The sequence below is a fragment of the Cydia strobilella genome, chromosome 9 (genome assembly GCF_947568885.1).
Source record: "Cydia strobilella chromosome 9, ilCydStro3.1, whole genome shotgun sequence".
NCBI classification, from domain to species: domain Eukaryota; kingdom Metazoa; phylum Arthropoda; class Insecta; order Lepidoptera; family Tortricidae; genus Cydia; species Cydia strobilella.
Genome location: NC_086049.1, coordinates 14,019,011 through 14,032,342, shown reverse-complemented (window position 1 = coordinate 14,032,342; position 13,332 = coordinate 14,019,011). Strand labels below are relative to the sequence as shown.

The 13,332-nt window shown below is 36.5% G+C and overlaps 2 protein-coding genes across 2 annotated transcripts; both read right to left on the bottom strand.

The window, feature by feature from the left end:
• Window positions 1-1,706: 1,706 nt before the first annotated feature.
• LOC134743918 (keratin-associated protein 5-4-like) lies at window positions 1,707-2,580 on the bottom strand. The gene is made up of 2 exons (XM_063677551.1): window positions 2,423-2,580; window positions 1,707-1,826 (listed from the first exon to the last, which is right to left on the bottom strand). The coding sequence occupies exons 1-2, from the start codon at window positions 2,578-2,580 to the stop codon at window positions 1,721-1,723; spliced, it is 264 nt and encodes an 87-aa protein (XP_063533621.1). The 3' UTR covers window positions 1,707-1,720.
• Window positions 2,581-6,881: 4,301 nt separating this feature from the next.
• Window positions 6,882-8,684, bottom strand: LOC134743917 (uncharacterized). The gene is made up of 2 exons (XM_063677550.1): window positions 7,722-8,684; window positions 6,882-7,315 (listed from the first exon to the last, which is right to left on the bottom strand). Exons 1-2 carry the CDS (start codon window positions 8,520-8,522, stop codon window positions 7,256-7,258), a joined length of 861 nt encoding a protein of 286 aa, XP_063533620.1. The 5' UTR covers window positions 8,523-8,684; the 3' UTR covers window positions 6,882-7,255.
• Between the last annotated feature and the right edge of the window lie 4,648 nt (window positions 8,685-13,332).

The window sequence follows — 13,332 nt, the reverse complement described above, 5'->3', positions numbered from 1 at the left end:
CGCGCGGAATAGGGTCGCGGTCGGTTGCACCTTAATATAATCGTAATAGCTTTGTACTCAAAAACTGTCTTTTTTATGCAGGTAGGTGCAGCGTTCTTCGTTGTCTAAAATTTTGGTTTGGCACCGCCTTCAAAAATTTAGTAGTTACCCGTATGGTTATGAATTTGCTTACTATTAGGTACTAATTACTTTTTGGCAGAAATTTGTTTTACGACGGGATATGGACTGGACAAGGATAGGGGTGGGGTCTAATAAAAAATAGTTTGTGCTTTTCAGTGGCGATGAAGGCGGTTCCCTTATTAAAAAAAATAAATGAAATTAAGTTATTTTGGTTTTGTTTTTATATAAAACCGACTTTTGAACTCACGATTTTCGACCACCACACAGATTAAAAGGTTAACACGACCTCTCTCCGAACGTAGATCCTTAAAGCTTTCAAATCAAAGGTCAGGAGCTGAGTCTGGCGCCAACCACTAAATATTTCATATAACCGGTGACCGCTGCCCTAGACCTGAACTTATTGTTACCTTTGCTTGACGACGACTTCGTACTCCTTACTCCTTTGTAATAAGGCAAAAAATCGAACATATCTTTAATCTCGACTGTACAGATGTGTAAATAATAAATAAATAAATAAATATTAGGGGCATCTTACACAGATCAACCTAACCCCTAACTAAGCAAAGCTTGTACCTACTATGGGTGCTAGGCTGGTGCTAGGCGACGATATTCATACTTATATAGATAGAAAACACCCATGACAAGGAAAAAATATTTGTGTTCATCACACAAATAAATGCCCTTACCGGGATTCGAACCCAGGACCATCGGCTTTACAGGCAGGGTCACTGGGTCACTACCCACTAGGGCTAGTCAAATTGCAGAATGACTTCAAAAGTTGAAAAAATTCTCGGAAAGTTCTGGAAAAAAATCACAGGAAATAAAGGAATCATTTTGGAAATGGAAAATTTCGATTCCGTAGCAAAAATATGAGGTGTCTGAAATTTTTCTAAGTGCAAATTTTGAAATGTTGGAAACTTTCCGACGGCAAATCAGTAGGTACATACTCTATTCAATTTATTTGTATCATTTCTTCATTGCGCAATCAGTTTTCTACAAATTATTGGATTTCCTATAAATTATCTCGAGTCCTTATTAACTGGTAGAGATTGGGAGGCCACTATAGAAAAGCACTTAACGAAATATACCTAATATTATTGGCATTTTATTATGCCAAATAAAATTTTATTAACACAATACGCATTAAATACGTAAAGCATGACGCGACTGCTCTGTTAAGCGATAGGAATAACCCTATCTTCAGTTCTTACGCTCTTTGTCTTTGTCGCAATAATTAATTGCTATCGATTTCTATGTAATCTGTGAAATTGGCTGTATTAATTGAATGGCCGTTTGAAATTAGTAGAGACGTTGAAATTATTAGTCGGTGTGAATTTATTGAGTTGAATGAAAGATGAACAAAGTAGGCAATATGTAAAAAAATTAACATCATAAATTTACGTACATAGTGTTTCTGTTAAGACTGTCTTCCAATGGTTGGTGCAACGACGAGCGCCCTAAAGGCAACTTCACACAAGTGTATTTAGAGCGTCGGCGTCCAATGCTCGACGCAAAGTTGGCGCAACTGCGCACTGACGTCATGTTTGCGCAAAAGACGCTAGTGTGGGGTGGCCCTAATGTGTGAAGCAATAATGGTCGGCTATCCACAGCGAGGGCCGCAGCAGCTAGCACAAAGTCCGCTGGTGCAGCCCCCTATGCAGCCATGACCGCAGCTGAAGTAGGAGCCGGCGCAGCCGCCTCGGGATCTACGACAAACATTTGTTTTATCTTTATTGCAAAGGAAATAACGTACAAAACGCAGACAGTTTAAGAAATTCATCGCAATTTTACTTGCACACGGTTAAGTTTCCGCATAAACATTAAACTTAGTTTAAGCTGACTAACACCGATTTGGAAGGCGACAGAGTGAAAAAGTGCCATTAAAGACGTCAAGTTCTTATAAAAAATAACGTCACCACAAATTTAGAAACACAAGGTTAGCTTCTTGACTGTTGAGGAAGAACTTCTTAGAATGTTTGGTATGGTTTGCTATTCTTCTTTACTTGACTTTGTAAAATACACTAAACAATAATTGTTTATTGTTTAGTGTATTATTATCGAAACATTTTCAGTTTTAACACTTTTAGCTGAGTTAGGCCTCCTGACAGTATAGATGTGGATGACTTCTAGCACACCTAAATTCATTCAAAGTTAGGTGCATGTCTAATTTAAGTTAACATGCCGCAAAAATAAAGAAGCATGCGTGCATGGAGGGAGACTCCAGTCAGTGACTCCACCTAGAATCTTTACAACTTTTGCAGCCTATACGGCGTATGCTACACATGCCACAAATGTTACTCACCCATGTATGACACCCCGGTCCCCGCACGGCGAGCGGCAGTTAGCCCCGTACGAGTGTATGCAGCAGGGTCCCGTTCCGCAATCCATGCGGCTGCCGCAGCCGCCGCAGGGGCTGCACATGTTGCCTTGGCAACCGAGACAGCAGTTCCGGACTGGCATATTGAAACTGGGACTGAAATAAAAATAAACATACGTAAAAGTTGTTTGAGAAAGGAAAGCTTGAAAGTAAATAAAGCATGTAATGGTAAACCTGATATTTATTTGATCTACAAATCTTTGTATTTCGACTTAAATGTTGTTTTTTGTACTTACCTTGGTTTTATTTTCAAAATAAACTGAAAGCTTCTAAAAAAATGTTTTACTTTTTTTTGATTTTTGCGTCTTGCTATAAAAATATATGGAAAACAAATGATTTCAATGTGTCAAAACCATAGATGAGATCAAAGAGCATATAATCACTAGTGAGTTAGGATAGGAACGTAGAGTCTGGCCGGCCAGGCGGCCACACACGTCCGGAATGTCTCTATGAATTCAGATTCTTAATTCAGAAAGCCCGGAATCCCATACAATGTCATTATGTTCCACACACATTCTGATTTTTTCAGATAATAAATTTTTCAGCTTTCTGAATTCAGAATATGAAAATTAAGATTATGAATTCCTGACGCACCTGTTTTTGAGAATTTAGATTAGCTACCCAAAATTTCTGTTCCCCAATTTTTTTTGTTCCATTTGCGTTTTTCCCCATTCTGCTTTTAAACCAGTCGATTATTTTTATATTAATTAATTTGATTACAGGTTGTCCCAGTCAGGTCCCAGGTGTAATGTTTTCATGATAGTCACACTAAGGCGATAGGTAGGTATAGGTAGGTTAGGTTCGTTAGGTAGCTTCAGATGCCCGCGAAGGGCAAACCGACCAGAAATAGCGGGACTCCGTCGACTCAGGGTAAGAAGGAAATGTTCTCGGAAATATTACTATTTGGGGAAGAAAGCGAATGGGACATACGTGTGTAATAAAATTAACTGAGAAAATAAAACAATGGTTAAAAAACAGAATGGGGAAAAACGCGAAGTCCACCTTTTGTACGATAAGTATTTCTTTTGTGCTAAAAAGATTAAATAAATAAATAAAATGGAACAAAAAATATTGGGAAGCAAACATTGGCAGCTAATCTATACATTCGAGACGTTCGTGAGACAACTGATCAATCGGAATGTTTAAGCGATGTGTGTGGCCGGTCTTAATATGGCGATAGAAGACTATATCTTAAAACCTATCTACCGAATTTTATTTTGAATTTTTTTTTTTTTTGAAACCTATCTACCGAGATAAAACCTCTATAGGTATAGTAAATGTATAAACTGGCCGAATTTTCAACTTCTAAACTCGTCTTGACACTGATAATCAGTTTAAATTTATAGCAAAATCCAAAAAAACTTCAAAATCAAAAATTATATAAAAAATTGTTCAATTTGAATAAACCCTAGCAATTTCCGAACAATCTCAAGATGCCTACACAGTACGGCTGTTATCGTGACTTCAACATTGGAACTTTCGCGCGCTGCCCCGGAGGTTGCGACAGAGTGTGCTGTAGGGGCTGCGCCCCCTGTGTGGGGGGCTGCTGTTGCTGTCCCGTGGGGCCTTGCTGCAACTTCCATACTGGAGAAGTTCCCTGAAGGTACTTCCAGCGTCTGGGTCTACTGGTACTATATTATTGCTGTTCTTTGTTGATTTTTTCTGTATTTGTGTTAATACAATTTTGAAAAAGGTGTAAGTATTATATTTTTTAACAGCTACAGACGGCGACGACCATTTTTCCTTGCGTAATCGAGTAAGGTGGATAACAAGTGTTGAACGTCCAGAGTGCCTAGCCAAGGTGCCAATTCATAATCATAATCATTTATTACATCCATGGTATTACCTATCAAGGTGTTCTTTTATTTAAGTCAGTACAGACATGATTAGAAGCCGTTTCGACGATGTATGGAAAACGAGGAAATTCCGATTTTGTCGGTGAAATGTGAAATATTGCGTTTATGTATATTGTTGTTATACAATATTTTTCATCAATAAAATGTAAGGAATTGAATATATTACCATTATATTTTTCCTATTTGGAAGTAAAAAAAAATTAAACGTATTTTTCGCTCCGTAGCGAACGATACGGTACTCTCCCTTTCTCTCTCGTATCCCTCTTCCATATTAGTGCGACAGAGATAGTGCGATAGAGACATCGCTACGGAGCGTAAACGATTGACATCTTGGCTACGCACCCAGTTGTCTCCTAGAAACCCTAACTTTCCTACATTCACGAACGTTTGTATATTTATCTAAAATAGCACAAAACGTATACGTAAAAAATACGCTCTTAAAGCAGTTTCCTAAATATTACTAATCATACAAAATACCTAGTGTTTCCCAATCCCTCTTAATAATGTTCAACTGTGCTCTGGGTAGCCAGTAGTCAGCCCCTGCAAGGGCTGCAAGTTCTTATCATATCGAAACAAGAAGGGATTTAGTTAATTATAGCTCTACAATTATTTTGATTGCTTAACATTTGTTCTCAAATAAATTCCATTCCAATAAATTAAAAACCATGTAAACGGATAATATCGCGTGTAAAATAAAAACTTTAATTCATAATATGTATTTCAGTTACTAAACTTATACTTTTAACCAACTTTTTTTTAAAGAATGCGGACCTATTGGTCTTCTTAATTAAATATCGGAAAACTCCATTCAAAGTTTGTCATTTTTTGCCGATATTCTATTATGATTTAAAGCGAAAAGTATTCAATCGGCCCTTGTGGACAGATAATCAAACTTTGTATCTTTGGCAGGCGGCGGCCCGTAGCAAAAAATGTTCTATTACATAAAATTTTCTACAAAAAAGGTTCAGTCCACTTTTTTCCTAGGATCAATATTTCAAAGTATATTAAAGTGGGTAAGTTACTTATAATTTGTTCTAAGGTCATTTATTTTTAGTTTTTCGCAAATAACTCGTAAAGTAGCCTATAGCAAAAAATAGTCTGTTACGTAAATAATATGTACAAAATTTCATAAAAAACAGATATACAGGTTGTCCCAAAAATATAACGTCAAACTGACACTGGAGGTAGGACACCCTAGTAGTAGAAATTAAATGAAAAAACACAGCCTGCTTACCTCGTGAATCTTAACTCTCAAATTTACTTTGAGGGCTTTTCAAGTGAATACTGGCACCGTTACTCAACGGTCAGTGATAAAAAGAGCAAAATTAATAAAAACCTAAATCGGTTATAATACTTCGAAAACCATGCAACTTTTACTTAGGTCATGTTAAGCTGGTACTGACTATTTTGTAGGAAATTTTATACAGATTATTTACATATTAAGGCTGGCGTCCACTAGACTCGCCGAGGCGAATCGAATCGAATCGCAATAATTGGCCTTCTATACATTTACTATGAATGGTAAATTCGATTCGACGCGCCGCGGCTCTTCATCAATAGACGCAGTTTCATAGTAAATGTATAGAAGGCGAATTATTGCGATTCGCCTCGGCGAGCCTAGTGGACGCCAGCCTTTAGACTATTTTTTGCTATGGGCCACCGTTTACGAGTTATTTACGAAAAACATGGCCAATGAAGGCAAGTCAGAGCCGGGAGTCCTGCGGGTCCCCTTGGGGTCCACTCCGACCGTACGACGAAGACACGCCGGAGACGGAGACCCTGACCGACTCTCGGGAGCTCTCGGATCTGTGGGGTCGTTACAGATCGCCACAAGCTGCCCTGCGGGCTTATTATTATTATAATTAGATAGTGAAGTAAATTGCATGAGATCTCGCGTATTAAATTCTATTTAGGTTGGTAATTAATATTTTTCAACTCCTGATCATCGATAAAATTTCATCGATTGGGACGACTCTCGTGTAACACAAAGTTTCTTTTGGTAATATAATATCACTCATCGTTATTAGTGGGACCACAGCCTACAATTTTACCTGTCAAATATTAAAAATGCGACGAAAACCGGAATCATGTCAAGTGTAGTGTGTAGTGTGTCACGAAAAATTACATACAATCATTGTCTCGTGCTGCTGTTGGGAAATTCCATTTTAACATAAGTAGTTATCTGTAATTGTTATCTTGGCTAAAGTAAAGATACTACGATCAAATGACACACTGAGGAGACGTAAAAGCAAATTGAAATGAACCTATATTGTTTTTAGTTATTTTAGGAACTGTAAGTAGATAACAAAGTCAAATGTTATATTGTTTTACTTTAGCAATGTATACCAAATGAAGACGCAGGTAAAATTGTTTGTTGAAGAAACGTTCATCTTCTGGGAGTTGTTCATCTTTAGGGGCCACTAACCTACAAATATAATTCCAAATTTTCATAATTTTAACTCTTTATTTCATCAAATCTTATGTTATACCTACTATAATCTTATGTATGTATGTGTACACACTTGCATTTTACATTAAAAAAATGGTAGTCGAATGAAAGTTTAATAAAATTCCAATTTTGCCCAGTCAGTGACCATGTCGTTTACAGTTTGTTTGTATTCTTCAGTCACAGCGTACGTTGCAGGGGACGAAAGCCTTTCTGGAAGAGTTAACTCAGGATCTTTGAAAAAAGGTGTAGCAAGCATGTATACGACCATGGTTATTAAAAACAAACTTTTAAGTTCCTCTTTGAATTGTTCGTATGAACAAAACTTGTTAACATCATACCCACAGAGAGACAGAAAGCCTTTGAGTTCTGCATAGTATACATCTACCAGCTGGTGGAAATGATTTCTTCGCAAATCCCCGGAATCGGAGAAGAACAAATACATGAAATCTTGAGCTATCGAGCCGTATCTTGACCACTGGAAGTCTGTTGGGGTCCTTCTATCGGCTTGCCTTTCTAAAACAAAGAATAAGCACTACTATCAACTCTTCGACCGTCGAAGACGTTGCATCACATTGCCGGACGGACGACACTGATAGTGAATCACTAAAAGATTTATGCGAGAAAATCTGCGAATTATCTAAGATATGATAATAATAATATGTAGGTAAATATAGAACCTTTAGTTTAGAGAATAGGTATTAGATTTGGGGAGATAACACTTTGTTCATATCACACATACAAGTGTTTTCAGTGTTTAAGAAGGCAATTAAATTAAATTTAAAAGTAAAATATTCAATATAAATCAAAATATAAATATTGTACCTACAAAGTATGTATGCCCGGAGACTTAATTTTTATGTGATGTGTGAGTCTCAATCTATTTACATTTCATAAATTTATGAATGGTCTTACGTCTTACCTTATATTTAAACATGTGGTTATTATGCCAGTTATCACCGTGTAGAATAGCCATAGTTTTTCCAGCTTTTGCAAGTTCAATATGTTTGTTAAACGAATTTGTTCCCGCGACTGTCTCAAACCGTTTCCGCAATGATTCGTCTGCAATGGCACTTATGAATTGTGTCATAGTCTTTTCTCCGTGTTGGATTATACATGTGGCAATGAATTCTTCATCGTGTAATGGAGTAAACAAGTGTCGACTTATTTGGTTCGCCATTTCTCTAAATCTTTTCGGATAGCGTTGTTCGTAAATGAAAGACAAAGCGTGTAGCTTTGCCACAGTTTGGAGCATAATTACAGCGTGGTCATAATCTACGCTCTGTATCGGTGCGACACTGAATCCTTTCTTAGTTAGGTCTTCGAGGATTACCATTTCCTGTCTGAAGTCGTCACATACTCCATAACATTTAGGGAGAAAGCATCTCATTTCCTGCGGCACACATAACTCGAATTGATCCTGCAGATTATCGTATATTGGGACGATTTTGTTGTAATACAAAGCTTCTCTTAGAAAGAAGTTCCTTACTGGCATGGTCTTGCGGAAGGTTATGTTGGTGGGGGCGCACTTGATGACCGTCTCAAACTCCTGCGGGACTCCATCCTTATTGACTGCACTGATAATGGCGTGAAATATCTCACCAACAATTCCTTCACCTTTCGCGGGTCCCGTTTCGAACTGGATATTAACGTCAGAGAACCCTTTGCCGTAGAACATATCGATCACCCTCCTTCCGAGCACATAGATGCTTTTAGTTTCCATTCTAATCCACACTGTTTCACTTAATTGTGTTTATTCCGATTAGATTACGTACTTGTTCCTTACTGGAGAGCGTAACAATGGAGTCCGTTAACTCATTTATTTAACTTTATTATCTTGGCAAGAGTAAATTGAGTGTGATCATATGATACAAGGTGACATAATAGCAAATTACAATGAACCTTTAGATGTCTTCAATTAGAATTATTCAACGTAATGTACTTGGTTTGCTAGTCTAAAATAGTAATAATCTTTGAAAAAAATAAATACCAGGCTTTGTTCAGATATTTGTGAACACGTCAACTGCTCCGGTACCTGTCTAATGGCGACTGTACATAATCTGCTATTATATATTACCTACTACTTATTATTTCCAAAATTTTAATAAATATTGATAATTATCCTGGAAAACTGGCAAATTGAGTAGGTAATAGAAAAAAGTTATGGCATCGATTTCATAACATATTAAAAAATATTACTGAAGTATTCACTTTTTATTTTAAATCCTTTCTTGGGAACCATGGCCAAAGTGGAAAGTAAGTAGCGGTTTACAGAATACATCAAATGGTATAAATTTCATTCAAATATACCTTATAGTTTTTGAGATGAATGGCTGCGATGTACGGACAGGCGGACATATCATTATGATTTCCATCTGTCCTTTATTTTGTACAGTCAAATAATTACATTTCCAACTCATTTTGTACCTTGTCACAGTGACAAGTGACATATTAGGTCTTTAGCGACTTTCATATTAATTGTCTCTGTATGGGTCGGAAATTAAATTCTTTGTATTTAAAGTAATCAGTCAGTCAGTCAGCGCAAGACCGCGCTAGATGGAAATTGAGGACAAGGAAGGCCTACCCCAAGTAAATGGGAACAGGTCTAGCGGGAAGAAGAAGACTAATAATATATATATTGTATTATCTTACACAATCGACCTAATTCCACAGTTAGCTCAATAATAAATGTATTAAATTATACTGCGTGTGAAATTATAAACTGAAATAGATATCATACACTAAAGAAAAAGTGACCAAGTCCACCGGTGGTCGAGGCGGGAATCGATCCCGCGTCTTCAGCTTACGCGGCTAACGTCCTGACCACTAGACCACCCAGCCAGCCGGCCGGCCGCCGCCGCCGCCGCCGGTTGCGTTTGTACAATGTACATATACATATAGTATATAGTAGTGTGTCTACTTAAAAAAAAAAAATGAAATAATTTGATTTGTTCCCTAGCTGCCTGGCCTCTGTGTGAAAGTTAATTATATCCTAAGCTTTTCACAGTTTTAAGTTAGAATACATTAAGTATCAAAACCATAAACATAATAACAATACATAATTATATTACAATAAAAAATCAATAATGTTATCATTTATCAACATTCGAAAACGAATTTAACAATGAATGCTAAATGAAACCTAAATTGGCCCAATCAGTGACCATGTCGTTCACAACACTTTTATACTCTTCATTCACAGCGTATGCTAAAGGGGAGAGGAGCAATTCTGGAAGAGTTAACTCTGGATTTTTGAAAAAAGGGGTTGCGACCATTAATGTGAGGCAGCTTACAAGGGCCTGACTCTTGATCTCATCTTTAAGCTGTTCGTAAGAACATAATTTTTCAACGTCATAGCCACAAACGGCAAGAAAACTTTTGAGCTCCGCGTAGTATTCGTCGACCAGTTGGTAAAATTGATTTCTTCTGAGGTCCTTGGAAACTGCGAAGGAGTACAAATACATGTAATCGTAGCCGATCGAAGCGTACATTGACCACTGGAAGTCCACGGGCATCCCTTCGGTTGGTTTGCCGTCCTGAAAAAAAAAAGTATTTATTGATTTGCGATTATAAAAGTTGAGTGATGTTAGTGGTGAGGATGAGTGTGCAGTGATGATTTCTGTACAGTGCATTTAAATTTTTATTTTTAGCTAAGGTCACATGATGGTAAAACTTAACACGTCATGTTGTGCTTTCAAACTTGTATCGGCACGTTAAGGCGCCGTAAGTTCAGGTTCATCTCTTGAGCTTGTGTGCGAGCGAGACGGCTGTGCGTGCCTGGGAGCGATCCTATTTTTGTCATGTTTTTGAGTTATTATTTTTGTAGTTAGTTTTAACAAAAAAAAGTCGCGATGAGTTCGGTCAAAAATAAAATTGCTCATTTTAGATGAATATTTAATATTTTCGGCTGTTGTGCAAATATTGTTACAAATTTTGAATGTAACGTTTTAGACCTATGTTCGTGGCTGGTTTTTTTTCTATGGGCAAAAGTTAAGAAATCAGGTTTCAAATCAATGCAGTTACATACATTAACTTAAAACTAACCTCATATCTAAACATATGGTTGCTAAGCCAGTTGTCACCGTGTAGTATAGTCTTAATTTTTCCAATTTTAGTCACTTCCTTGAATTTTACTATCGCATTTGTCCCTGCTGCTACCTGAAATCGCTTTCTCAATGATACATCTGTTATTGCATCTGTGAATTGTTTCATTGTTTTCTCTCCATGTTTAAGCATACATTTTTCATCATATTCTCCGTTGAGTAAGAGCGCAATGTAAATACACTCGTCCGCTATTTCTCTAAATGTTTTCGGATCCCGTTCTTCGTTAATAAAAGATAAAGCGTGAAGTTTCGCTATGTTTCGCACAATGATTGCAGCATGATCATAATCTAAAATCTGTAGCGGCGAGACGCGGAACTCTTTTTTGGTAAGGTCTTCAAGTATGATAAATTCCTCTTGGAAGTTGTTACAGGATCCATAATATTTTGGGAAAAAGTACCTGACCTCGTGCGGTACACTGATCTGATCCTGTAGTTTGTCATATATCGGAGCGATTTTGTCGTAATAATTTATTTCTCTCAGGAACAAGTTTCTTATTGGCATGGTCTTTCGGTATGTTAAGTCATTGGGAGCATGCTTGATTACGACGTCGAGCTCCTGCGGGACTCCCTCTTTGACTGCGCAGATTTTCGCGTGAGATATATTGCCAATGATCCCCTTGCCTTTTGCAGGACCTGTTGCATATTGGATAGAAACTTCAGAAAACCCTTTACTGTAGAATATACTTTTCACTCGATTTTCAAAAACGTTTTTAGTTTTACATTGGAACATTGTAAATCACTTTATATTACTGTACTTAATCGTCGTTTCGACTAAGTACTCTTTCTACTAATTAAAATGTTACAATGACAAATTCGTAAGCCTTACACGTTGTTTTTATCTAGCTAGAACGATGTTATCTTACCAAATTTAACTAAACTATGTAATAACGAATTATGTGAGAAGGTAAAACAAATAAAGCGGCCTTTATTCTATATATTCTAGAAATCACTATCTATACTGATATGCAGACATAGGAAGAATAAAGTGACAGCAGACAACTTAGATATTTCAGCATTATTGTCGGATCAGGGAAAAACGGCATCTGTAGGGCTGAGTATTAATTTGACACGGGCGACCTTGGAAGTTCGTTTACCTAATTGAATAAGTTACGTACGAAGCCAGCAAATACCTACCACTCCAGCTGAATCAAATATAGTGCTTTGCTGAAATTAGGTGCAAAAAATAAAATTATCATCATTAAACACATGCAATTTATAGGTTTTTTTGATCGATGTTACGTTGTTACCTTTTCATTTTTCAGGAATCCTCATTAAATGCTATAGTTAGCTTTGTCTATTATTTCTGTCAACATAAAATTATAAAGAAAAATATCACATCTCCTTAAACGTTTTAACAAAAAAATTGTGAAATGGATCACAATGAATTCTATTTGTTTCGTAGTCCGTCGTACTCCGAAGGTGACGTACTCAGAAAGTGACGTACTCCGAAAGTAACGTACTCCGCCCGAACCGTAAAAACATGGAGGTGATACATATATTATTGGCCGGTACTGTAGTTATATATAACATATATTAGTCTGATTACGTGATTACTCAAATCAAAATATTGATTTTATTTGTTTAAGGTACTTTGCTATTGTTGTCCACCAAAAGGTTTTATTTGTTTAAATTTAATTGACCATCATGTATAAATAAACTAGTGTGTCTGACACAATACTAGCAATTGGTTAAAAGGAAAATACAGATTAGTGTAGTAAAAGTAAACGGTGACCGTTCCATTTCACGTAATGGTCACGGAGAAATGAATCCACTCGATGGCGACAGTAAATGGTCGCCGTTAAACGAAATGTTTAGCGAACATACCAATATGGTATCTGATTTTTTCGTTATGTTATGTCACACTTAAATGTGACAAGTAATTTTATAGAATCTACGATAATACAGGATCATGTATAAGCAGGCATAATTCTAAAATATTTTAACATTAGATTTTATAAAAGTTACGTATTGCTAGCGCCATCTATGTAGAGCCTATATAAAGTATAAGTCAGGAATTTTATGTATTATAAATTGTAAGTTTCTAGAAATTTTAAAGCATTATTATCATAATCGGAATTGTTTTAATGACCTAAGCGTTAGTTAAGGTCTCCGATTCAGCTCACTCAACCGATTTTTGTGAATTTTGTGTTCACATGTTTTTCGACTAAGTACATATATTTGGAGAATATCATAGAGTAACTTATACTAGAGCGGTACTGTCATAGTAAATTTTGTAACCCCAGTAAATTCACTGCCATCTGTCGACACACTTTAAAACTAAAAATAAATATTTATAAAAATACGATAAGATGTATTGAAATATGGATAAATGATTTTTTTATTTGCATTCATTATTTTTATATGATTTTGACCCATGTTCTTTCACTGGTATGCGTTAAAATTATAAATAACAAACGAAACAGTCAACGC

Bases quoted from the DNA above. Each gene is read 5' to 3' on its own strand.
- LOC134743918 (XM_063677551.1), bottom strand. From the start codon at position 2,580: ATGCCAGTCCGGAACTGCTGTCTCGGTTGCCAAGGCAACATGTGCAGC. The intron at 1,827-2,422 runs GTGAGTAACATT...TGTTTGTCGTAG, and splicing joins GACCGGGGTGTCATACATGG to ATCCCGAGGCGGCTGCGCCG.
- LOC134743917 (XM_063677550.1), bottom strand. From the start codon at position 8,522: ATGGAAACTAAAAGCATCTATGTGCTCGGAAGGAGGGTGATCGATATG. The intron at 7,316-7,721 runs GTAAGACGTAAG...TCTTTGTTTTAG, and splicing joins ACCACATGTTTAAATATAAG to AAAGGCAAGCCGATAGAAGG.